The 26,401-nt window shown below is 41.0% G+C and overlaps 1 protein-coding gene across 1 annotated transcript; it reads left to right on the top strand.

The window, feature by feature from the left end:
- Window positions 1-13,142: 13,142 nt before the first annotated feature.
- On the top strand, window positions 13,143-14,078 carry LOC130880281 (olfactory receptor 4D10-like). The gene has a single exon (XM_057779241.1). The coding sequence runs from the start codon at window positions 13,143-13,145 to the stop codon at window positions 14,076-14,078; it is 936 nt and encodes a 311-aa protein (XP_057635224.1).
- Window positions 14,079-26,401: the final 12,323 nt, after the last annotated feature.

Genomic DNA, 26,401 nt, shown 5'->3' with positions numbered 1-26,401 from the left:
GGTTTACCCTCTTGTTTAGCTTCTTTAGGATCACAAATTATAGACTCAGTGGCCCCTATCCACGGCTAGAAACCAATTATGAGTGAGTACATCCCATGATCTTCTTTTTGGGTCTGGGTTACCTCACTCAGGATAGTATTTTCTATTTCCATCCATTTGCATGCAAAATTCGAGAAGTCATTGTTTTTTACCGCAGAGTAGTACTCTAATGTGTATATATTCCACATTTTCTTCATCCATTCTTCCATTGAAGGACATCTAGGTTGCTTCCAGGTTCTGGCTATTACAAATAATGCTGCTATGAACATAGTTGCACAAATGCCTTTGTCATATGATAGGGCATCTCTTGGGTATATTCCCAAGAGTGGTATTGCTGGGTCCAGGGGTAGGTTGATTCCAATTTTTCTGAGAAACCGCCAACACTGATTTCCAAAGTGGTTGCACAAGTTTGCAGTCCCACCAGCAATGGATGAGGGTACCCCTTTCTCCACAACCTCTCTAGCAAAGGCCTGAAATGAACCTATCCTATAACCATACTGATGAATATCTTGCATATCACCATAGAACCTTCATCTAGCGATGGATGGAGATAGAGACAGAGACCCACACTGGAGCACCGGACTGAGCTCCCAAAGTCCTAATGAGGAGCAGAAGGAGGGAGAACATGAACAAGGAAGTCAGGACCACGAGGGGTGCACCCACCCACTGAGACAGTGGGTCTGATCTATTGGGAGCTCACCAAGGCCAGCTGGACTGGGACTGAAAAAGCATGGGATAAAACCGGACTCTCTGAACATGGCGGACAATGAGAGCTGACGAGAGGCCAAGGACAAAGGCACGGGGTTTTGATCCTACTTCATGTTATGGCTTTGTGGGAGCCTAGACAGTTTGGATGTTCACCTTCCTAGACCTGGATGGAGGGGGGGGACCTTGGACTTGCCACAGGGCAGGGAACCCTGACTGCTCTTGGGACTGGAGAGGGAGGAGAAGAGGAGTGGGAGGAGGGGGAGAGGGGCGGGAGGAGGGGTAGGGAAATGGGAGGCGGGGAGGAAGCAGAAAATTTTTTTTTCAATAAAAAAAAAAGAAAAAAAAGAATGAATTTTTTTAACTTTGTGATAGTTTGAATGTAATTGGTCCCGTAATCCCATAATACCACAATCTCATTGGGAATAGCACTACTAGAAGGTATTTGCTTTGCTTGAGTAGATGGCCTTGCTGGAGGAAGTATGTCACTTTTGGAGGCAGACTTTCAGGTTTCATATACTCAGGATACTGCCTAGTGGGTCAACTTTCTGTTGCCTGCAAGATGTAGGACACGCAGCTATTTCTCCAGCACCATGTTTGTCTGATGCTGCCATGTTCCCTGCCATGATAGACTGAACCTCTGAACTGTACGCATGCCCACTCCATTAAACGTTTTCTTTATTAGAGTTGCCATGGTCATGCTGTCTCTTCACAGCAATAGAAAAACAAAACTAAGATAAGCTTTAAAACAAAAAAAGGCATATAGTGATGGAGAATAACAATAGAATTTCCATAATTTTTGAAACATAGAGGTCTTTCTCCCCATAGATTCTCACCTTCTGTACAGTTCACGTGTGTAAAAATAACTCTTGATTGACTCCATGCAGAAAGACTCATTGTGTTCTGAACAGCAAGAGTCTTATATTTGAGGCTGGATAGGTGACTCAGCAACTGAGAACATTTGCTGCTCTTCTTTCAGAGAACCTGGTCCAGTTGCCATCATGTGGCTCACAATGATCCCTAACTCCAGTTCCAAGGGAACATTACCACTTCTGGCCTCTGAAAGCAGCAACCACCCATGAAGAGCACATACATACATTTAGGAAAATGTATTAGATATAAATGTGTTATTAATTTATCTTATTTTATGTGTATGGGTATTTTATATATATTAATATTTAATACCCATACACATAAAATAAATAAATCTAAAAAACCAAGAATCTTACACTGTCTTTCCTTCCCAAGAGCATTCTCAAGCTCTTTTTCTCAAGAGATCAGGGGATTCAGCAGAGGGGTGATAAACGCATAAACCACAGAAATTGCCTGGCCCTTTCCTGGACACTTGCTGATGTCAAACCCAGTACCATGATTTTAAGTATTAACCTCCAGGGATTTGGGCCCAAGTTAGGGACATTTGTGGGAGCAAGCCTGAGCCAGGGACATCCATGGGAACAGGCCCGAGCCAGTGACCTCAGTGCAAGCAAGTCCGAGCAAGCAACCTCCTTGGGACCTGGCCCAAACAACTTCCAGGATTGCAGGATCACCCCAGGAGCACCAAGCGACCTCTGGAAACACAGAGTGACTTCCAGGGTGACTGGAATGGTGACCCCAACTGTACCATGAGGAACAACCATCTGAGCCTTGGATCCACCGACACCTGGAAGATTGATCAGCAGAGACACAGCCCCAGCTACACAACTCAGAGGAAAAGATAGGTAGATAAGGTAAGAATATACTCAACACCATAAAGAGCAACATGACACCAGCAAAAACTAGTGGCCCTACAACAGCAAGACTTAAACACCCTAATATAGATGAAGCAGAAGATAATTACAGCAAGACTTGAACATCGTAATATAGATGAAGCAGAAGATAATTACCTAAAAAAATAACATTAGGAGGATATTTGAGGCCCCTAAAGAGGAAATAAAATTTTTCCTCAAAGAAATGGAGGAAAAGACAAACAAAAATTGGAAGAAATCAACTCCCTTAAAGAAAATCAAGAAAAAGAAATCAAACAGATGAAAGGAATGATTCAAGACTTGAAAACCAAAATAGAGACAATAAAGAAAACATAGCCTGAGGGAATTATGGAAACAGAAGATATGGAGAAAAAAACAGTAATCATAAACACAAGCATAAATAGCAGAATACAAGAGATAGAAGAGAGAATCTCAAGCACTGAAGATACAATAGAGAAAATAGACTCATCAGTCAAAGAAAACATTAAATCTAACAAAAGCTTAATATAAAATATCCAGGAAATACAGAACACCAAGAAAAGACTAAACCTAAAAATAATAGGGATAGAAGAAAGAGAAGTCCAACTCAAAAGCACATAAAGTACATTCAACAAAATCATAGAAGAAAACTTTCCCAACCTAAAGAAAGATATACATATGAAGATACAAGAAGCTTACAGAACACAAAATAAACTAGATCAAAAAAAAAAGTCCCCTCATAATAATCAAAACACTAAACATACAAAATAAAGAAAGACTATTAAGAGCTGCAAAGGAAAAGGGCCAAGTAAGATATAAAGACCTATCAGAATTACACCTAACTTCTCAAAGGAAACAATGAAAGCCAGAAGGCCCTGGTCAAATGTTATGCAGACATTAAGAGATCATGCCAGCCTAGACTACTATACCCAGCAAAACTTTCAGTCACCATAGATGGAGAAAACAAGATATTCCATGACAGAACCAGATTTGACCAATACAAACCAGCCCTACACAAAGTACTAGAAGGAAAATTCCAATCAAAGAAACATCCACAGAAACACAGACAATAAATGATCTCACAACAGCAAATCCCAAAGAAGAGAAACACACACACAACCACAACAAAAACTAAAATAACAGGAACTATTGATTACTGCTAATTAATATCCCTTAATATAATTATAACGAACTCAACTCAACTTTAAAAAGACACAGGCTCACGGTCTTGACTTCCTTGCTCATGTTCTCCCTCCTTCTGCTCCTCATTGGGACCTTGGGAGCTCATTCCGGTGCTCCAATGTGGGTCTCTGTCTCTATCTCCATCAATTGCCAGATGAAGGTTCTATGGTGATATGCAAGATATTCATCAGTATGGCTATAGGATAGGTTCATTTCAGGTTCCCTATCCTCAGCTGCCCAAGGAACTAACTGGGGACATTGCCCTGGGCACCTGGGAGCCCCTCTAGGTTCAAGTCTCTTGCCAACCCTAAGATGGCTCCCTTAATTAAGATATATACTTCCCTGCTCCCATATCCACCCTTCCTTTATCCCAGCCATCCCAATTCCACAAGTTCCCCCCATCCTCCCCTTCTCACTTTTCTCTCCCCATCTCCCCTTACCCCCATCCCACCCCACCCCCAAGATCCCAATTTTTTGCCCGGCAATCTTGTCTACTTCCCATATCTAGGAGGATAACTATATGTTTTTCTTTGGGTTCACCTTCTTATTTAGCTTCTTTAAGATCACAAATTATAGACTCAGTGTCCTTTATTTATGGCTAGAAACTAATTATGAGTGAGTACATCCCATGTTCATCTTTTTGGGTCTGGGTCACCTCACTCAGGATAGTGTTTTCTATTTTCATCCATTTGCATGCAAAATTCAAGATGTCATTGTCTTTTACCGCTGAGTAATACTCTAATGTGTATATATTCCACAAGTCAGGACCGTGAGGGGTGCACCCACCCACCGAGACAGTGGGGCTGATCTATTGGGAGCTCACCAAGGCCAGCTGGACTGGGACTGAAAAAGCATGGAATAAAACTGGACTCTCTGAACACGGCGGACAGTGAGGGCTGATGAGAAGCCAAGGACAATGGCACTGGGTTTTGATCCTACTTCATGTTCTGGCTTTGTGGGAGCCTAGCCAGTTTGGATGCTCACCTTCCTAGACCTGGATGGAGGGGAGAGGACCTTGGACTTTCCACAGGGCAGGGAACCCTGACTGCTCTTCGGACTGGAGAGGAAGGGGGAGAGGAGTGGGGGGGAGGGGAGAGGAGTGGGAGGAGGGGGAGGGAAATGGGAGGCTGGGAGGAGGCGGAAATTTTTTTTCAAAAAAAATAAATAAATGAAAAAGACACAGGCTAACAGATTAGATACGAAAACAGAATTCAACCTTCTGCTGCATATAAGAAACACACCTCAACCACAAAGACAGACATTGCCTCAGAGTAAAGGGTTGGGAAAAGATTTTCTAATCAATTGGACCTAACAAACAAGCGGGTGTAGCTATCCTAATATCTAACAAAATAGGTTCTGCAAAGCAAAGGACACAGTCAATAAGACAAAAGGGCAGCCTGCTGAATGGGAAAAGATCTTCACCAACCCCCTCATCAGAAAGAATATTGATCTCCAAAATATATAAAGAAACCAAGAAATCAGACATCAAAATTCCAAATAATCCAATTTGAAAATAGAGTACAGAACTAAACAGAGAATTCTTAACAAAAGAATCTCAAATAGCTGAAAGACACATAAGAAAATGTTCAACATCCTTAGCCATCAGGGAAATTCAAATCAAAATTACTCTGAGATACCATCTTACTTTAGTTAGAATGGCTAAGATCGAAAACACCAATGATAGTTTATGCTGGAGAGGATGTGAAGTAAGGGGAACACTTATCCATTGCTGGTGGGAAAGCAAACTTGTACAACCACTCTAGAAACCAGTATGGTGGTATCTCAGAAAATTGTGAATCAACCTGCCTCAGAACCCAGCAATACCACGCTTGGAAATATACCCAAAGGATGCCCAATTTTATCACAAGGACATTTGTTCAACTATGTTCATAGTAACATTATTTGTAATAGAAAGAACCTGGAAACAACCTAGATGCCCCTCAACTGAAGAATGGATAAAGATAATGTGGCACATCTACACAATGGAGTACTACTCAGCAGTAAAAAACAATGGCATCTTGAACTCTACATGCAAATGGATGGAACTATAAAAAAATCATCCTGAGTGAGGTAACCCAGACCCAGAAAAATGAGCATAGTATGTACTCAGTCGTAAGTGGATACTAGCTATAAAGCAAAGGATAACGAGCCTATAGTCCATTACCATAGAGAAGCTAAGGAACAAGGTGAATGCTGAAATATATAAATCCCCCTGGGAAGAGGAAACACAGAGTATCTCCTGACAAAATTGGGATTATGGAGATGGGGACAGAAGTGAGGGCAGAAGGGGAGGAAGAGAGGAGAATGAGAGGGGGGAAGAGAACTTGAGGGAATAGGAGAGTCGAGATGGGGAAAGGACAGAGATGAGAGCAAGAAAAGAGATATTTTGATTGAGGGAGCCATTATGGGGCTAGCAAGAAACATGGCACTAGAGAAATTCCCAGGAATCCACGAGGATGATCCCAGCTAATACCCTAAGCAATAGTGGAAAGGGTGCCCAAACTGACCTTGCCCTATAGTCAGATTTATGACTATCTTAAATGTCTCTATAGTACCATCATCCAGCAACTGATAGAGACAGGGGCAGAGAACCGCAGTGGAGCACTGGGCTGAGCTCCCAAGGTCCAGTTGAAGAGTAGGAAGAGTGAGAATATGAGCAAAGAGGTCACGACCATGATGGGTTCACCCACTAAAACAGCTTACCTGAGCTAATGGGAGCTCACCAACTCCAGTTGGACAGGGAAGGAAACAGCATAGGTCCAAAGTAGTCCCTTTGAATGTGGGTGACAGTGTATGACTGGGGCAGACTGTGGGGCTACTGGCAGTGGCACCAGGATTTGTCCCTGCTGCTTTTGCTGACTTTTAGGAACCCATTCTCTTTGGATGGATACCTTGCCCAGCCTAGATATAGTGGAGAGGGCCTTGGTTCTTTCTCAGAGCAATATGCCTTTGCTCTCTTTTGGGAGTAGATGGGGGAGGGGGTGCAGGGAATGGGAGGAGGGGAAGGAGTGGGAACTGGGATTGGTATGTAAAATGAAAAGAGATAGTTTGTTTACTTTCTTAAAAAATAAAATATAACATAATTACAAATAAAAAACAGAAACAGACACTGATGAAATCAAGAAAACCATCAGGTCATACTTCAAAAAACCTGTATTCCACAAAATTGGAAATTTTAAAAGAAATGGACAATTCTCTGGATAAGGGCCACATACCAAAATTAAATTAAGATCAGATAAATAAATTAAATAGACATATAACCCATAAGGAAATAAAAAGGCTCCCAATCAAAAAAAGTCCAGGGTATGATGGTTTCAGTGCAGAATTCTACCAGAATAATCAGCAATTGTCCCACATTATAGAAGCAGAAGGAACACTGCCAAACTCTTTTTATGAGGCTAAAGTTACCCTAAAGCCCAAACCACACAAAGACACAATAAGAAAGAGAATTACAGACCAATCTCCCTCATGAACATTGATGCAGAAATACTCAATAAAATACTGGCAAACTGAATCCAAGAACACATCACAAAAATCATCCACCATGATCGAGTAGGCTTCATCCAGAGATGCAGGGATGGATCAACATATGAAAATCTATCAATGTCATCTACCATATAAATAAACTGAAAGAAAAAAAACACATGACCATCTCATTAGATGCTAAAAAAGCCTTTGACAAAATCCAACATCCCTTCATGATAAACGTCTTGGAGAGATCGGGGATACAAGGAACATTCCTAAACATAATAAAGGAAATATACAGTAAGCCAACAGCAAAATCAAACTAAATGGAAAGAAACTCAAAGCAATTACACTAGAATCAGGAACAAGACAAAGCTGTCCATTCTCTCCATATCTATTCAATATAGTACTTGAAGTCCTAGCTAGAGAAATAAGACAACAAAAGGAGATCAAGAGGTTACTAATTGAAAAGGAAGAAATCAAACTTTTGTTACTTGTCGATGACATGACTGTACGTATAAGTGACCCCCAAAATTCTACAACTTCAATAATGTGGCAGAATACAAGATTAACTCGAAAAAATCAGTAGCCCTCCTAAATGATAAATGGGCTGAAAAAGAAATCAGAGAAACATCACCCTTCACAATAGCCACAAACAATGTAAAATATCTTGAGGTAACTCTAATCAAACAAATGAAAGACCTGCATAACAAGATCTTTGAAGAATGAAATTGAAAAGGATATTGGCAAATGAAATATCCAATGCTCTTGGATAGGTAGGATCAACATAGTAAAAATGACAGTCTTACCAAAAGCAATCTAAATATTCAATGCAATACACATAAAAATCCCAACACAATTCTTCACAGACCCCAAAAGAACAATACTAAATTTTATATGGATAAACAAAAAACCCAGGATAGCCAAAACAACACTGTGCAATAAAAGAACTTCTGGAGGCATCACCATCCATGACTTCAAACTCTTCTATAGAGCTACGGTAATGAAAAAAGCTTGGAATTGGCATAAAAACAGACAGATGGACAAGTGGAAATAAAGACACTGGTATTAACCCACAAACCTATGAGCACCTGTTTTTGACAAAGAAGCTAAAGATATAAAACAGAAAAAAGAAAACATCTTCAACAAATGGTGCTGGTATAACTGGATGTCAACATGTAGAAGAATGCAAATAGATCTATATCTATCACCATTCTCAAAACTCAAGTCCAAATAGATCAAAGACCTTAACATAAAACCAACCACACTGAATCTCATAGAAGAAAAATTGGGAAGCAGCCTTGAGAGACCAAAGAGACCACTTCCTACACTTCCTAAATATAACCCCAGTAGCACAGACACTGTGACTGACAATTAATAAATGGGACCTCCTGAAACTGAGAAACTTGTATAAAGCAAAGGACACTATCAACAAGAAAAAACAGATGCCTACAGAAAGGGAAAAGATCTTCACCAACCTACATCTGACAGAGTGTTGATCTCCGAAATATAAAAAGTACTCAAGAAACTAGACATCAAACTACCAAATAACCCAATTTAAAAATGGGGTACAGATCTATACAGAAAATTCTCCACAGAAAAATCTCAAATGGCCAAAAGACACTTAAGGAAATGCTCACATCTTTAGACATCAGAGAAGTGCAAATCAAAACAACTCTAGATACCATCTCAGAAAAAGTAAACCTGGTGAATAACTGGTATCTTCCTAATCTTTCTCTCCCTCTCCCCCGCCCCCATCTTTGTCTCTCGCGCATTTACAAATTTATATATTTAAATAAAGATGTCACAAAAAGGAAACTGTGAGTGGGTCAGATACTTTGGTTGTATTGGTCCCTGTCTCCTCTTTGTATCTGCTGCTTTTCATTTACTTTTCGTTTATGTTGCCACATGATAGCAGAAACAGGAAAAGAAGGGCTAAGGATTCATTTACCCTTGATCCCTCTGGGAAAGCTGACTTCACAGCCTTTGAAAGAACAACAACCAAAGAGTCACATCTCAACTGTGTTCCAGGACACTGTATCTTACCACCCAATTGTGTGGAGCAGTACATTAATAAAAAGCAGCGGCTATTGTGTGGACAGTTGCTGTCTGTGTTGCCTCTTGCAAACTTAGTTCTGTCTAGGTCTCTCCAAAGTGCTGGTTTATGTGGCATAATGATGGGAAAGAGTTGGTAGGCATGCCTTTCTAAGTCTCCTCAATGGCACCCGGAAGAGGTGGACATCCAGACTCAAGAGTCATATTATTCTCTGCTTGATGAGCAAATTAAATGGTATGAAATGGCTTGAGGTCCAGTTATGTTTTTCTAACTTCTTGACTTTATCCATGAAAGAAATATGGGCAATTAGGGGCTAGAGAGATGGCTCAGTGGTTAAGAGCACTAGATGCTCTTCCAGAAAAAAATGGTTTCAATTCCCAGCACCCACGTGGTAGCTCATGTAGCTCATCTATAACTCCAGGGGGTCGGGCACCCTCACACAGATGTACATGCAAGCAAAAGACTAATGCACATGAAAATAATTTTTAAAAAAAGAAAAAGAAATATGGCCATTCAAATATATAATACTTCATACTTCTAAAGACAGGGTTGACCCTGAGCTATTTTAGACATGTGGACTGGGATGTTTTAACAAAGAGCTTCTTAGGTTTAAGAATAAGGGCATTCCATTTCTGCCTTGGTAGCCTGAATAATTGCCTTTTTCCATGATTGTCCCTGTTTACACATGGGTGTTTACACATGCATTACAACAATTTAATAATCCCCACTGAAACTCCACCAGCAGCGGAGGAACTAGCCAGTTGGTTTCCACCTACTTACTCAACTATACTTAGCTCTCATAATAAGCCTGACACTAAGGGACCAGGACATGACACAGGAGCCCAGTGCAAATGTTAAAGATAAAAACCAAAGAGATTTCTTGTATTGCCTCTAAAGCCTTTGAACACAAACCAACATAAGTCAGTCTGTGTGTATATATGTACCTACGTGTTTTGATAACATTTTAATGACCCCCTTAAAATTGTGTGGTCAAAGCTACAGTAAGTTACTTCTGCTTTCTTGTCCAGTGATACTCCCTTTGCCAGGCTTACATTAAGCCTGAGGCTGAGGGATTTGAATATAAGACAGGAACACAGCAGAAGAACCTTGAAGATGTGACTCTTGGAGTTTTCTGTCAAGGCAAATGGATCAAGGATACTAAGATATTCAATCATGCAAAGGGCTTTACCTTCAGACACATCTTTCAAAGATTAATATCAACAGTTGCTGTATACTGGATCTAATATCATATCATTTTATCTGAGTTTTTAAGGTAAAGGCAATAGGTAAAGATACTCAGCTACTAGCTAGGGTTGTGTGCATATTGAAATAGAGATGTTGTCATTGTGTTTAAATATTTTCCAGAAATTTTAAGTATTTCAGACCAAAGACAATCTTCTCACCGACAAACAAAGGTAGGTGTCAAGTACTGGAAGGGGATTTAGTGTTAAGAAGAATTCATAAGGTAGCCTGGTTCTGAGACAAGGCATTAGACAAGTGTTGAGAGCTTTTCGATTGTTTAATGTGTGGCTGCTACATGTTAAAATCAATGCAAAAAGTGTTTTCCGATAAAAGCAATTCTTCAGATTTTCTCAAATTACCTTTTAATACAAAATGTAAAGATACGTGTGTTGAATTGGAGGAAAGAAAGAACAATGTGTCTCCATTCTGATTCCATCTTCTCCAGTTTATACAATCTTCCTTTCACGAAAAGTAGATAGTATGCTTAGATGAGTCATTCACTGAGGTGACAGCACCTAAGAGCCATGGGATTCAATGATGAAATATTTATTGATGATGTAATGAGACAAGGAAAGATGTTACTAATAAAGGTTTCCTTTCACGCCACACTCCCCACGCCCCCCAATCCACTGCACGGCTTTTCTTGGTGCTTTCTGTGGGGCTGTGACATTTCACCAGTTATTGGCATTATTTCTCTGCCTCTGGCATTGCCATTCATCCAGACAGTGACAAATTTTTATCTCCACTGCTAAAGTTTAAAGTTTCCTATAACAGCCCAAAAGAGAGCCCTACTGTGATTCTATGACACTGGGGCATCAGTGGTCGGACCCCATGGCTGTTGATACCCTTAAATATTTGTATTTCCATCAGACTGAACATGGCCAGAATAAGACCTGGGCTGCACTTGTGTGTGACATAGCTAGCATAAGTCAAGCGCCAACTGTCCTGAGAGGACCCAAAAACCGTGTGAGAAAAGACTAAAGGGTATATCGAGTAGGTGTATGCTTCTTAAATTTCTAATAAACTCAATGTCAGGAATACAAACAAAAGTAATCTGGGGGAGTCTGGCTCTATTTTTTTATTATCAGTTTTTGGTGCACAGTCTTAGGGGTGCTTCACATGTGTGAGAAAGTGGAGTGTCTATGATGTACCCAAGTTTATCTGGAAACTCCTTGACTTTTCAATTAAATAGCCTGTCAGGAAGTGTTTTTCTAGTATCTTTACACTAAAATTGAGACAAAGAAATAACTCCAACTTATTGAACACTCAAAGAGTGATTGTTCCAATAAATAAAAATGGTTTTGGAACTAGATATAAGTACATGTAAAGCCAAGTCCCAACATGCAACTGCTGCAATTAGGTGGAAGTATAGTCTCTTTTCATCTCGTCTTCCTCCACTGGGACTAAGTGAAAGCTGCTTCCTCGAGAATACATAAAAGAAACATTCACCAGACAACTGAGGCTCGAGATAAATGGACTCTTGAGGTCATGGTGACTGCTTTTTCCCAAAACTTACAAATGAGTCTGCTAATGATGCTCACTGGAGAAAGGAAGCAGGAACAGAAGAGGGGAGAGTAGGTTTCTAGTTGATTCCTGTGGTTTTTTATTGGTGGTGGTGATGGAGGTGGTAGTGGTGATGGTTGTTTTTTGTTTGTTTTGTTTTTTCGAGACAAGGTTTTCTGTGTATTTTTGGCTGTCCCGGAACTCACTCTGTACCTCAGACTAACAGAGATCCACCTGCCTCTGCCTCCAAAATGCTGGGATTAAAGGCGTGCAGCACCATGCCCAGCTTGATTTCTATGTTTTTGACAGAGACTGAAATTAGAAACCTGTGTTCAGACCCAGGAAGCTTCTTCCTGTTTCAGTCCTAGAGCATCTCACATGAGTCTCCCCCCACTTTCATGCACACACGCATACACACAAACCCCACAAACACACACACACACACCACACACACACACACACAGTTTCCTCCTCTTCCCTGCTTGCTCAAACCAATACTGATACTGATGCTGTTGACAGCTCACAGTTCGCAGTCAGCGTTTCATCGCTCACTTAGTTAATGACAGAATGAGAAGGGGTGAGACTACCGCTCCAGTTTCTCATGGCAGAGGGTTCAGTGCTGCCTGTCACAAAGCACATAAACCCCACGCTTAGTGAAAAACAAATGATCGTTCAGAGGAATTCCAGAATCTCCATATGAGCTATCCAGGAGTCTCCCTGTACAATGTAGAATATAACTGATAATAATAATAACAAATTAGGAAAAGTTAACTTGATAGTGGTCCTTTTACTTTTTGATAGGAAAGCCAAAATCTTTGCCACTCAAGTAAAATAACTGACAAAAAGAATTATAAAGATTTCATTAAAGCGAAACAAATTGATTGTTTTTTAAAGAGAGATTTACTTAGACCATTGGAAGTTTGATATCAAAAGAATCAAAATGAACCATGGTAAATTTTTTCTATTATAAATATTCTAAGTGACACTACTAGTGAATTTTCTTTTCCAATGTTGCTCTCTGTAGAAAAAAATATTGAATGATTTTCTGTGATAATTTGATTATTAAGTTAACTGCAATATTAAATTATGGACAACAATCTTTTCCAGGTGCTATAGCCATAAAAAGGAGCCTCTGAATTCCATCTTAGAAGCTTAGGAAGACAAGATAAACAGCCTGACGCTTGAAACAAAAAAAGCAAACAAAGAGAGAGACTGTTTTGATAGAGATGGAAAACTACACCAGGGTCAAAGAACTTATTTTCCTTGGCCTGACCCAGAGTCATGAAGTCAGCATGCTGCTGTTCCTTTTCCTTCTCATGGTTTATGTGACAACTCTGCTGGGGAACCTTCTCATCATGGTCACCGTGACCTGTGAGCCGCGCCTTCACACCCCCATGTACTTCTTGCTCAGGAATTTGTCTGTTGCCGACATCTGCTTTTCCTCCATCACTGCACCCAAGGTCCTGGTGGACCTTCTCTCAGACAGGAAGACCATCTCCTTCAATGGCTGCCTCACTCAGATGTTCTTCTTCCACCTTATTGGAGGAGTGGATGTGTTTTCTCTGTCAGTGATGGCTCTAGATCGATATGTGGCCATCTCCAAGCCCCTCCATTATGTGACCATCATGAGCAGAGGCCGTTGCATTGGGTTAATAGTGGGCTCCTGGGTGGGAGGCTTTGCTCACTCCATCGTGCAGATTTCTCTCTTGCTGACACTTCCATTCTGTGGACCCAATGTTCTTGACACTTTCTACTGTGATGTCCCCCAGGTCATCAAACTTGCCTGCACAGACATCTTTGTTCTGGAGCTGCTGATGATTTCCAATAACGGGATGCTCACCACACTGTGGTTCTTCATGCTCCTAGTGTCCTACATGGTCATATTATTATTGCTACGGTCTCATTCAGGAGAGGGACGGAAGAAAGCCATTTCCACCTGCACCTCCCACGTCACTGTGATCGCCCTGCACTTTGTGCCCTGCATCTATGTCTATGCCCGGCCATTCACTGCCCTCCCCACAGACAAAGCCATCTCTGTCACCTTCACAGTCATCTCCCCTCTGCTCAACCCCTTGATCTACACTCTGAGGAACCAGGAGATGAAGTCAGCCATGAGGAGACTTAGGAAAAGACTTGGACCTTCTGATGGAATAGAGAAGTAACTTCTGCTTGTTGCCACCCTAAATGTTTCTATTATAAATAAACTATTTTCTATTATGCCTTCTCATTTCTCTTGTTCTGTTATATTAAGACACCAAAAAAAATATCAAGTTGATCAGTCTAGTTCTCGATTACATATTCACTGTTTGGAACCCATTCCTAAACCACTGAGACTGTGAGTAAATCTTGCTAAAATCTGTGGGATTGAAGGATATAAACAAACGTTGAATATGATTCCAAAGTCAATTAAATTCTTTAGCATTCTTTTTATTCCTTTGGTTTTATTTTTTCACATAGGATCTTATTATGTTTGTCAGTCTAGCTCGACACTCACTATGTAACCCAGGGTATCCCCAGACACAGTAAACCTCTTGTACTTGCTACCAAGTGCTAAAATTGCAGATGTGGAGCCGGGCGGTGGTGGCCCACGCCTTTAATCCCAGCACTCGGGAGGCAGAGGCAGGCGGATCTCTGTGAGTTCGAGGCCAGCCTGGTCTACAAGAGCTAGTTCCAGGACAGGATCCAAAAGCTACGGAGAAACCCTGTCTCGAAAAATCAAAAAAATAAAAAATAAATAAATAAAATAAAATAAAAATAAAATTGCAGATGTGTGCCAAAACATCAATATAGTTTCAGTTGCTTAAATCTAACTATGTGTCTGTGTGCTGATGAAGCTTTATTTATAGACACTAAAATCTGAATTTCATGGGATTTCAGTGTATGAACTTTAGTTTTTGAACAGACATTTCTTCACTGAAACCAAAAGAACAAGAATTGATCATCAGGGTGTGCTGCAGTTCTCCCTTCCTGAGTATCCCTGTGCATCTTTAGGGTACAATCAAATGTCAGACTCAAACTCTTTGTTAGAACTTAGTTACAGCCCAAAGCAGGTTAAGGCTTCTCAATATTTATTTGTTCCAAGCTTAAATCATCCTGTTTTATGACTATGTGCAGGCAGATGTCTACACAGTATTACAATCAAACTGCAAAGACTATACGTTCTACTCAGTCAAAGAGTGTACACACGATTCTGCAGGTCCTGGAAACTTTTCCAAAATACACCACATCCCGAGACACAAAACAAATCTTACAAATTCAGAAAAATTTAAGTAACACCATTTATCTTATCTGACCACAATACCATAAAATTTAAAATCAACAGCAAATGAATCTCTAGTAAGTATTAAAATACATGTAGATTAAACAATACATTTCTGAATAATAAATGGGTCAAAGAAGAGAGAAATTAAAATTTTCTGAAAATAAGAGAAAATGAAAACACAATGCAACAAAACCTCTAGGAAGCATTAAAAGCAGTTTTTTTAATGTTTATTTATTTATTATGTATACAGTATTCTTTCTGCGTGTATGCCTGAAAGCCAGAAGAGGGCACCAGACCCCATTACAGATGGTTGTGAGCCACCATGTGGTTGCTGGGAATTGAACTCAGGACCTTTGGAAGAGCAGGCAATGCTCTTAACCGCTGAGCCATCTCTCCAGCCCCTAAAAGCAGTTTTATAAGGGAATGTGTAACTATAAACACTTGCATTTAAAAATTAGAAAAGATGACCCCATCCCCAGACCCTTCCTGCTACAAGTCCTACTCTGCTCCCAAACCCACCTATCCCCTGCTTCCTCAGAGGAACTCTGAAACACAGGCTGCAAGTACAAGGAAAGAACCAAGAGGTGAGTGACCACTCACCAGCAGGACCCCCAACTCTCTAGGCCCTCCATACCTGGGTAAAACCCTGGGCTCCTCCCCCACCTGCCTCAGCTTCTCTAGCCAGTCAACAGTCAAGCTTCCTACAGGTAAGCTGCTTCAACACCCCCACCTGACCAATCAGACCCTGCCAGCTACAAGTTCCACTCCACCCCCAAGCCCTCCTATCACCAACCTCCTCCCCCAGGCAACCTCAGAGGAACTCTGAAGCACCAGCTGCAACTGAACAGAGAGGACCAAGAGAGGAACTCTGAAGCACAGGCTGTGAATGCACAGAGAAGACCAAGAGAACAACCAAAGAGAGCAGACCAAAAGAGCTGGACGAGAGAGACCTCAGTGGCTCTCTGAAACACGGACAGCAATAGCGCAGAACAGACCAAGAACAGTTCCCAAAGACACAGTCACTGCAAGGATTGGACCAAGAAGCAAAGACACTGCTGACACCTATTAGAGGAAGAGATGGGTAGGCACCAATGCAAGAATTCATTCAACAACCTAAAAGGCAACATGGTAACACCAGAATTCAGTGGTTATACAACAGGAAGACTTGATCATCAACTTTATGAGGATGATGAAGATCTTTAAAGAGGAAACAAAAAATTCCCTTAAAGAAATGGAGGAAAAGATAAAAAAAAAACAATTGGAAGAAATCAATAAATCTCCCAGAGAAAACCAGGAAAACAAAGGGAAAAACAACCAAACAGGTGAAGCAAACAGTTCAAGACTTGAAGACCAAAATAGAGGCAATAAAGAAAACACACACCGAGGGAACTTGTAGCTGGATATGGAAAATCTGGGTAAATAAATGGGAACTAGAGAGGCAAGCATAACCATCCTCAGACCCTTCCTGCTACAAGTCCTACTCTGCCCCCAAACCCACCTATCCCCTGCTTCCTCAGAGGAACTCTGAAACACTGACTTCAAGTTCAAGGAAAGAACCAAGAGGTGAGTGACCACTCACCAGCAGGACACCCAACTCTCTAGGCCCCTCCATCCAATGCCTTATAGACACAGGAGCTGACAGGATGGTCCTCAGAAAAAAAGAGGTATCAGAAACAAAGAGGTACCAGCCTGCTGGGATCTCATAACTGGGCCGCCTATCACAGGAGTTGGGGTAAGGTCTATGTCTCAAGAAATGGCCAGTCCCATAACTTATGTGGGGCCAGACAGAGACAAAGGAAAGTTCAGGCCTTTGATCCTCCTGGGGTTGTCTACAAACTTCCTAGGTCAAGATTTGTTAGGACAAATAAATGCCATTATTACCACTGACCACCTAGCTTTTTATGATGATAAAACTGAGCAAGATGTCATCAGGCAGACCCCCAACACCTGGATTCACCCCCAAAAGTAGAGGTCACTACTCCCATTAGCAGGGCACCTGGTAAGCTGATATGGGTGGAGTAGTGGCCATTACCTAAACTTAAACTCAAGGAAATCACCAGAAATCTGCTTAGAGAAAAACGAATAAGGCCCTCCATGAGCCCCTGGAACAACCCTGTGTTTGTGATATGTAAGCCTAATGGGACCTGGAGAATGTTACAAGACCCAAGAGCAATCAGTGTCCTTATAGAGCTAGTAGGGACCCCTTTAAGGGGCTTACTTTGGGTTCCAGCAATCCCCTCCCAGTTTCACCTCACTGTAATTGATCTAAAGGACTGCTTCTTCTCAATTCCTCTTCATGAAGAGGATTGCAAAAAGTTCACCTTTTTCATTCCCATAGTTAACTCCTCTTAACCAAATGAAAGATACAAATGGGCTATTCTCCCACAGGGGATGGCCAATAGCCCACCCTTTTGCCAACAATATTTGTATAGTATCCTCTCTCTTTATTTTGACAAAGATAATAGCCTCCTATATGTTTATATGGATGATCTAATCATTGGGCATTTGGAGGAATCAGGGCTAGCTCCCTGGGTAACCACTATTGTTGATATCCTCCAACAACATGGCTTTAAAATAGCCCCAAACAAAATATAAAAGGGACCCCCAGCCGGGCGGTGGTGGCGCACGCCTTTAATCCCAGCACTCAGGAGGCAGAGGCAAGTGGATCTCTGTGAGTTCGAGGCCAGCCTGGTCTAGAAGAGCTAGTTCCAGGACAAGAACCAAAAAAAAAAAAAAAAACTACAGAGAAACCCTGTCTCGAAAATCCAAAAAAAAAAAAAAAAAAGGTACCCCCATTTCATATGTTGGTATCCCAATTAACACTCACTCAAGCCAAAGTGAATGGACCCCAGTGAGTTAATCCTGCCTGAGGCTCTCACTTTATCAGGGTTACAAAAGATACTGGGAGAAATGAACTGGGTAAGACCCTGGTTGCCTATAGAGACTGGGAGACTAGATGTGTTATGTGATCTCCTATAAGGGAAGCAACCTTATGTGATCATTTCCTTACCCCTTGAGGGCCATAAGGCACTCACTGAATTCGTCAATGAGCTCCATCAGACTTCTTTGGCGAGATATAATCCTAACATTCCAATGCAAGACTGGATATTATTAGGTGAAAAGACCATGCTGGCTGCCATTGTTCATCAATCACAACCACTAGAATGGGTACACACCACCCCGACGGGGAGGCACTTTCAGAGTATACTCTCTAGTCAATCAAATAGCTGATAGGATTATAAAATCAGGAACACATCCCTCCAATATTATGGAAAAGATCCCTCTATTAATAATTCCATTCAAAATTAAGGACTTAGAATAGACAGCCAGACATTGTTCTTGGAGCCTCACCCTAGAGGGATTTCTGGGAACCCTGGACACGCACTTTAGGGAGTTCCAGTTAGTGAAGCTATGTCAAGAACTACACTGGAGAGTCCCCTTAGTCTTTTCTTCTGGGTCCCTGCCCCAAGCATTTACTGCTTGCACAGATGGTGGGAAAAATGGGGCCACCTTTGTAGTTTTCCCTGCAGGGAGGACCAAGACAAAAATTACCAAAATTCTCCCTTGTGGAGGATCCTCTCAATATAAGGAAATGATGGCCATATATGTTGCCCTTCAAGAGATCCTAGAACCCTGCAACCTCTATTCAGACAGCTCTTATGTGGTGAATCCACTGCCACACTTACCCTATACCTACGTCAGATTGGATGCTAATCCTATTTCTGCCTTGATAATACAACGCGGATCACTCTTAGAAGGTAGGAAAAAAAAACACATGTATTCAACATCTCAGAGGACACCAAAACCTCCCTGGCCTCACTTCCCAAGGGAAGGCTGCTGTGGATGTTGCAGCTTCAGGGACCTGTCTCATAGAGGTCTTAACTCTGCCCATACAAAATGCTATCCAAATGCATGATTTAATTCATGTCAACTGAAGGGAACTCAAATACCTATGTCCCTAGATCCCTGCAACAGAATTAAAGATAATTGTTCATACATGTAAGACTTGCCAACAATTTCTGTGCCACCCCCCAGACAAGGGCCAGGGGTGAACCAAAGAGGATTAGGACCCAATATCATCTGGCAAACAGATGTAACACATTACCCTCCATTTGGCAAATTAAAATATATGTTTGTGACCATAGACATGTACTCTAAGGCATGCTGGGATACCGCCCACTCAGGGGAACAGGCAACCCATGCCAAAAGCCACTTCTTACAAAGTTTGCTATGTTGGGACTACCACAACAGTTCAAGACTGACAATGGCCCCTGTTTTATGAGTAAAACATTAAAAGAATTCTTCCAGAGATGGAATATATCCCACACTACTGGAAGCCCATACAACCCTCAGGGTCACACAATTGTCAAAAGATATCACCAATATCTCAAAGAGGTCTTTAAAAAACAGAAGGGGAATTCTCCCACCCCCATCTACAACTGTAAAAAAGGCATTGTTAACCATCAATGTCTTAAATTGTCAAAAATAAGATGAACAAAATACATTCCAGAAACATTGGGGATCCCTACCAGTGAGGCTCTGCCTAAAGGTTAGGTAGAAGGATCCTCTCACTAACCAATGGAGGGTCCCAGATCCCTTGTTGACACAGGGCCAAGGATATGGATGTCTTTCCAAAGATGTCTTCCCATATAGGGGAAACGCCTATATGACTACCCGCTCGCAATTTAAAATTTCTCTTCTCCCCTCCCCTCAGGACAATGGAGAAAACCAAGCTGACCAATAAAGAAAAAAAAAGATTATGGTGGACAACTCTTAAATTCAAACCCAAGAAAAGAAAAATTACCACTGCCCAAGGGAGATTGACCCTTGAGGAAAGGGTTGCCTGTTTATCTATTTCAGATGGCCCTCCTGGCAGTAATCATGTTAACTCTTCTCACGGGGATCAAGGTCCAGGCAGCATGCCTCCATCAACCACAGAAGATGACCTGGATCCTGTCAAGCTCTGGCACTGGAGTGACCATAAACCAGACTTCTCAGATGACGACACCCTAGACGTGGTGACCTGACCTGATGTTTGACCTCTGTGATTTGGCATTTGGGAGCAGGGACATGGGAGACTAGATTCAGTGGATTGAAGAAAGATCTGAACGTGGAGGTTCTTGGGGTTGTATCCTACCCCAGGCTTTTTACCCTAATGAGCCTGGGTGTTTACATGTCCTCAGGAGACATGCCCTCCTGCAGACACCCTTTTATGTATGCCCAGGAAGCAACTGGACTGCCTCCGCTATTAGAAACTGCAGGGGAGCTCCTGATTACTATTGTCCTTCCTGGGATGTGAGCAGATTGGGACTGGACATTGGATAAAACAACATGGAGATATAATGATCTCCAGGGTCTCCCAGGGACCCCATCCCGGAATTCCCTCTATGGAAGATGTACTCGATTTAGATGTAACCCTCTGATATTAAGGTTTACAACAGAGCAGGGAAAGAAAACAGACTTATCCTGGTTGTCTGGGAAGATGTTGGGATTAAGGCTACACCAAAAGGGATATGATCATGGCCTTATCCTCTTGCTTCACATGGAGAAATTTTCTGAGGACCCTCCTCTGGTGCTGGGACCTGCTTCCAAGACAATACCCATGGGGAACATGCATGTATATACCTCAACTTTACATACCCCAACATCAACTTTACATACTTAAACCCCCTATCATCTACCCCTAAAGTATCCTTTACCAAACCGCCTAGAGTTGTAGGGGTATTAGAAGCTTCTCCTTATTTGATGGAGACCATTAAGATGGCCTTTATGGCTTTAAACCTTACACACCCTGAAGCCACTGAGTCCTGTTGGCTTTGCTTACAGTCACTACCCACCCCCACTTTGAAGCCTTTGGGGTAAATAGCTCTTATGAAATACTAGATAAAGCTGACATTTGTAGATGGGAAAACCCCCAAATGGGGGAGATGTTGGGACTGACTATCCCCCTTTGACAGATGTCAAACGCAATTTGTGTCTCATACACCAGACACCCTTTTCTTAACCTCACTTGTGATGTGGCTGATGGGTCTATAGATTCATGGAGGGTGCCCAAAGATCATGGGTATTTTGGGATCTGCCAAGAGATGGGGGTTACTCCTTGACTGTCTGACCCATAATCATTCAGTATAATGATATTTGCCTGCTTGCATTTATTTTGCCTCATGTGCTTTACCACACACAAGAAGAATTCCGGGCCCAAAGGCATAAGAGAGAGCCCCTAATGGCCCTGGCCATCACCACACTGATGAGGCTAGAGGTGATCAGGACTGCCCTGGGCACCTCATCCCTGGTGATTTTACAAGAAATGGGAATGGTTCGCTGAAATTGACAGCAACATTAGAGAAGACAGAGACTGCATTACATTATTTACAAAAGTCTTTGGATTCCTTAGCAAGGGTAACGTTACAAAATAGAAGACTTGCTGTTTATGGAAAAGGGAGGAATTTGTAGGACACTTGGGGAAGAATGTTGCTTCCATGTAGACCATTCCAGTATAGTTATAAGAACCCTACATGAGTTAAGAAAAGATTCGTTTAAGTCAAGAACCCCCTATGGGACCTGGTTTAATTGGTCCCCATGGATTATCACACTCATCTCTTCCCTAATTGGGTCCGATGGTTGGTTTTTTGTTTTGTTTTGTTTTGTTTTGTTTTTTTTTTGAGACAGGGTTTCTCTGTGGTATTGGAGCCTGTCCTGGAATTAGCTCTTGTAGACCAGGCTGGTCTCGAACTCACAGAGATCTGCCTGCCTCTGCCTCCCAAGTGCTAGGATTAAAGGCGTGCGCCACCACCGCCCAGCCCCAATGGTTGTTTTTTGATCTGTCTTTTTGGCCCATGTGTTCTCCAAAGGCTGAAACAAGCATTCCAAAAACATATACAAAAGGTACAACTCATGGCCCTTCAAGTACAATACAATAGGCTCGATACATCTCATCCCACAAATGAATCTCAATTTTAAGGTATCCAGGCCAAAACTCTGAATAGGGGTGGCCCTCCTGTACTCTCTCCCCAGGGCGCTATTTTTTGCTTTGTGACCAGGGTAGAGAGTGGAATATAAAACAAAAGAGGGAGATTTGGGGCCAAAATTATCTCAGGGCCTGTACCTCAAGGCCTGTAGGACAGAGAAAAGCCAGGCTCGAGTTTGAGGGAACCAAGTGATGATGAGACAGCAAAAACTAGGTAGACGCCCTCCAGCCAGAGGGAGGGCTTGGCTGTCCCTCATTGGCTGGAGGTACCCCCACATCACACTATGTCACTTAACCTATATAAACTGATGCTCACAGTAATAAACTGAGTTCCTGCTTTGACTTGACTCCCTATTGTGTCTGATTGTCCTGCATCATGGGGCTGCCAAACTGGTGGATAGTGCACTCACCTTTCCCTAGGGAATAAGGAGGCTAAGGAGGCCTAACAACTGTTACCCAATGTGGGGCTACTGATCCCAGGACAAAGTGATCATCAAGGTGAGTGGGACCCCACAATGGGTAATGCAACTTCACACAAAAATAACCCAACGCTTAAGGTGTTGAGATATATGCTAGGGTACTGTATTGAATAGATATGGAGAGAATGGACAGCTTTGTCTTGTTCCTGATTTTAGTGGAACTGATTTGAGTTTCTTTCCATTTGATTTTGTTGTTGACATACTGTATATTTTCTTTATTATGTTTAGAAATGTTCCTTGTATCTCTGATCTCTCCAACACATTTATCATTAAGGGGTGTTGCATTTTGTCAAAGTCTTTTTTAGCTTCTAATGAGATAGTCATGCGGTTTTTTTTCAATGGCAGATGATACAGATAGATTTTCATATGTTGACCCATCCCTGCATATTTAGGATAAAGCCTACTTGATCATGGTAGAAGATTTTTATGATGTGTTCTTAGATTCATTTGCCAGTATTTTATTGAGTATTTTTGTATCAATGTTCATGAGGGAGATTGGTCTGTAATTCTCTTTCTTATTGCTTCTTTGTATGATTTGGGTGCAAGGGTGACTGTAGCCTCATAAAAAGAGTTTTGCAGTGTTCCTTCTGCTTCTATGATGTGGGACAATTTGCAGAGTGTCGGTATTAGTTCTTCTTTGAAATTCTGGTAGAATTCTGTACTGAAACCACCTGGCCCTGAACTTTTTTTGGTTAGGAGGTTTTTTTAGTGACTGTTTCAATATAGTACTTGAAGTTCTAGCTAGAACAATAAGACAGCAAAAGGAAATCAAGAAAGTATAAACCAGAAAGGAAGAAATCAAACTTTTGCTATTTGCTGATGATATAACAGTATATATAAGTGACTCCAAAAATGCTGCCAGAGAACTCCTACAGCTGATAAATACCTTCAGTAATGTGGCAGGATACAAGATTAACTCAAAAAAAAAATCAATAGCTCTCCTGTATACAAATGATAAATGAGCTGAAAAGGAAATCAAGAAAACATCACCCTTCACAATAGCCACAAACAACATAAAACATTTTGGGATGGCTCTAACAAAACAAGTGAAATACCTGATGACAAGGTCTTTGAAGAATGAAATTGAGAAGATATCAGAAAATGAAAAGATTGCCCCCACAATCTTGCATAGGTAGGATCAATATAATAAAAATAACAATCTTACCAAAAACAATCTACAGATTCAATACAATACACATAAAAATCTCAACACAATTATTCACAGACCTCAAAAGAACAACACTAAGTTTCATATGGAAAAACAAAAAGGCCAAGAGAGCGAAAACAATACTATACAATATAAGAACATCTGGAAGCATCACCATCCCTGACTTCAAACTCTATTATAGAGCTACAGTAAAGAAAATAGCTTGGAATTGGCATAAATATAGACAAGTGGACCAATAGAATAGAATTGAAGACACTGATATTAACCCACAAACCTATGGTACCTGATTTTTGACAAAGAAGCCAAAGACATAAAATGTATAAAAGAAAACATCTTCAACAAATGGTGATTGTACAACAAGATGTCAACATGTAAAAGAATGAAAATAGATCCATATCTGTCACCATGCACAAAACTCAAGTCCAAATGGATCAAAAACCTCAGCATAAAGCCAACCACACTGAACCTCATAAAAGAGAAAGTGGGAAGCATCTTTGAACACATTGGCACAGGAGACCACTTCCTGAATATAACCCCAGTAGCACAGACACTGAGACTGACAGTAAGTGGAACCTCCTGAAACTGAGATACTTGTGTAAAGCAAAGGACACAGTCAATAAGACAAAAGACCTGCCTACAGAAAGGGAAAAGATCTTTGCCAACCCCACATCTGGCAGAGGGTTGATCTCCAAAATATACAAAGAAACTAGACATCAAACTACTAACTATTCCAATTTAAAAATGGGGTACAGATTAATACAGAAAATTCTCCACAGAAGAATGTCAAATGACTGAAAGACACTTAAGGAAATTTCAACATCCTTAGAAATCAGAGAAATGCAAATCAAAACAACTCTGAGATTCCATCTCAGAAAAAGTAAATCTGGTGAATAACTGGTATCTTCTTAATCTCTCTCTCTCTCTTCATCTATAAATTTATATAAAGATGTCACAAAAAGGAAAATGTGAGTGGGTCAGATATTTTGGGAAAGCTGAAATGTTTAGTAAGTAAGAAAACTGATTACTTCCACTGCATGAAATTATCAAGTAGTGAATCCATAATCTAAAAGATATCCGTGCCTTGGAGTTTAAGAGGTTTGATTAAACAGGCCTCACATCTTATCTGCTAGGAATTGTTGCTTACAAATGGCATTGTAACGATGATAAAATGAAAGCCAGGCATCCTGAAGTCAGACAGCTTTTGATAAGTATGTGGTGGATGCAGAAGTAGAAGTCAAGGAACAGGAAAGAGTTAAAATATGGAAGAAGGGAAAGATATAAAAGAGTTGATATATTAATGGAATAACAGATGTCCTCCAACTTACAGTGATATTATCCTAATAAACCTAACACAAGTTGAAAATATCCTGTCATAGTACATTCAATGTATCTAGCCTGCTGCACATCACAACTTAGTCCCCTTAAACACACTCAGAATACTTACTTTAGCCTACAATTTGACAAAAGTCACCTATCATAAAAGCCATTATATAGTAAAGCACTGGCTGTCCATACAATTTATTGGATTCTGCACCTTATGGATTACAGAATCAGCTGCTTTCCTCTGAAATCATGGAGTTGGCTGGAGTCTGTGACTTCTTGCTGCTGTTTTGCAGCACAAGACTATCATTTTATAAACTGCTTACTTGGGAAGAGATGAACCTTAAAATTTAAAATTTTGGTTCAATTTGTATTTAGCTTTTTTGCACTATCATAAGTTAAAAATTATAATTTGAACCACTGTACATCGGGGATCATCTTAGCGTGTGTGTGTGTGTGTGTGTGTGTGTGTGTGTGTGTGTGTGTATATATATATTTGACTTCAAAACTTGAACATGTTCTGGAGTTATTATCAAAGAGACAAATCAAACATTGAGCCCTTGAGGTTTTTTCTGGGTAAATGAATCCATTGAAATATTTCTCTAGCAAAGTTATAAATTGTTTCTTGTGTTTTCCTGAAGTCTTCAAAGCAGAGGTTCTACATTGTCAGGCGGGAAACTTTGTGCTGGACAGTAGAGTGAGATGTTTCTATCATGGATTCAGCCACTTGAACACATGAGCAGAGGATACACTAAGAAACATAACTAGAGGTTTTCATGTGGACTCTATTTATTTTCTTTTGATCCTGTGCCAATCTAACTTTCTGTCCCTGTCCATCCTTCCATCCCAGGCATTTTCTTCCTGTATCAGTATAAACTCACTGCACTCATAAGCACTCTGAGTACCTGGGACTTTACACATGTGGCTTCATGGATGGAAAATAGTCACCCTGATTTACTGAAAGACAGGCCTCATTCCTGACTTTCCCCCTTAGAGAGCACAGCTAATTAGTTATTTCAGAGACAATGTGAGCAATCTAACTTCATTTTTAACTTTTACGATGATATCCTTGGAATGTTGCGAACCTGTTGGAAGAGGTGGATCACAGTGTGGTAGCCTCAGTCTTTGTTGTAGACCACTTATACCTTATGCCTTTCTGTGATACTCTTAGAAAGTGAAGTTGTGTGTCAGATTGGATGGTTACCATCAAGTTTTTCCTCAAGGTTTTGTTCTGTATCTGAAGATAATTCTCTAGGAATATTTTTAATCTTCCTTCCCTGTCCTCTTAT

Source organism: Chionomys nivalis, chromosome 8 (genome assembly GCF_950005125.1).
Source record: "Chionomys nivalis chromosome 8, mChiNiv1.1, whole genome shotgun sequence".
Taxonomy (NCBI): Eukaryota; Metazoa; Chordata; class Mammalia; order Rodentia; family Cricetidae; genus Chionomys; species Chionomys nivalis.
Note: the sequence above shows the minus strand (reverse complement) of the source record. Positions and strands in the feature narration are given on the sequence as shown.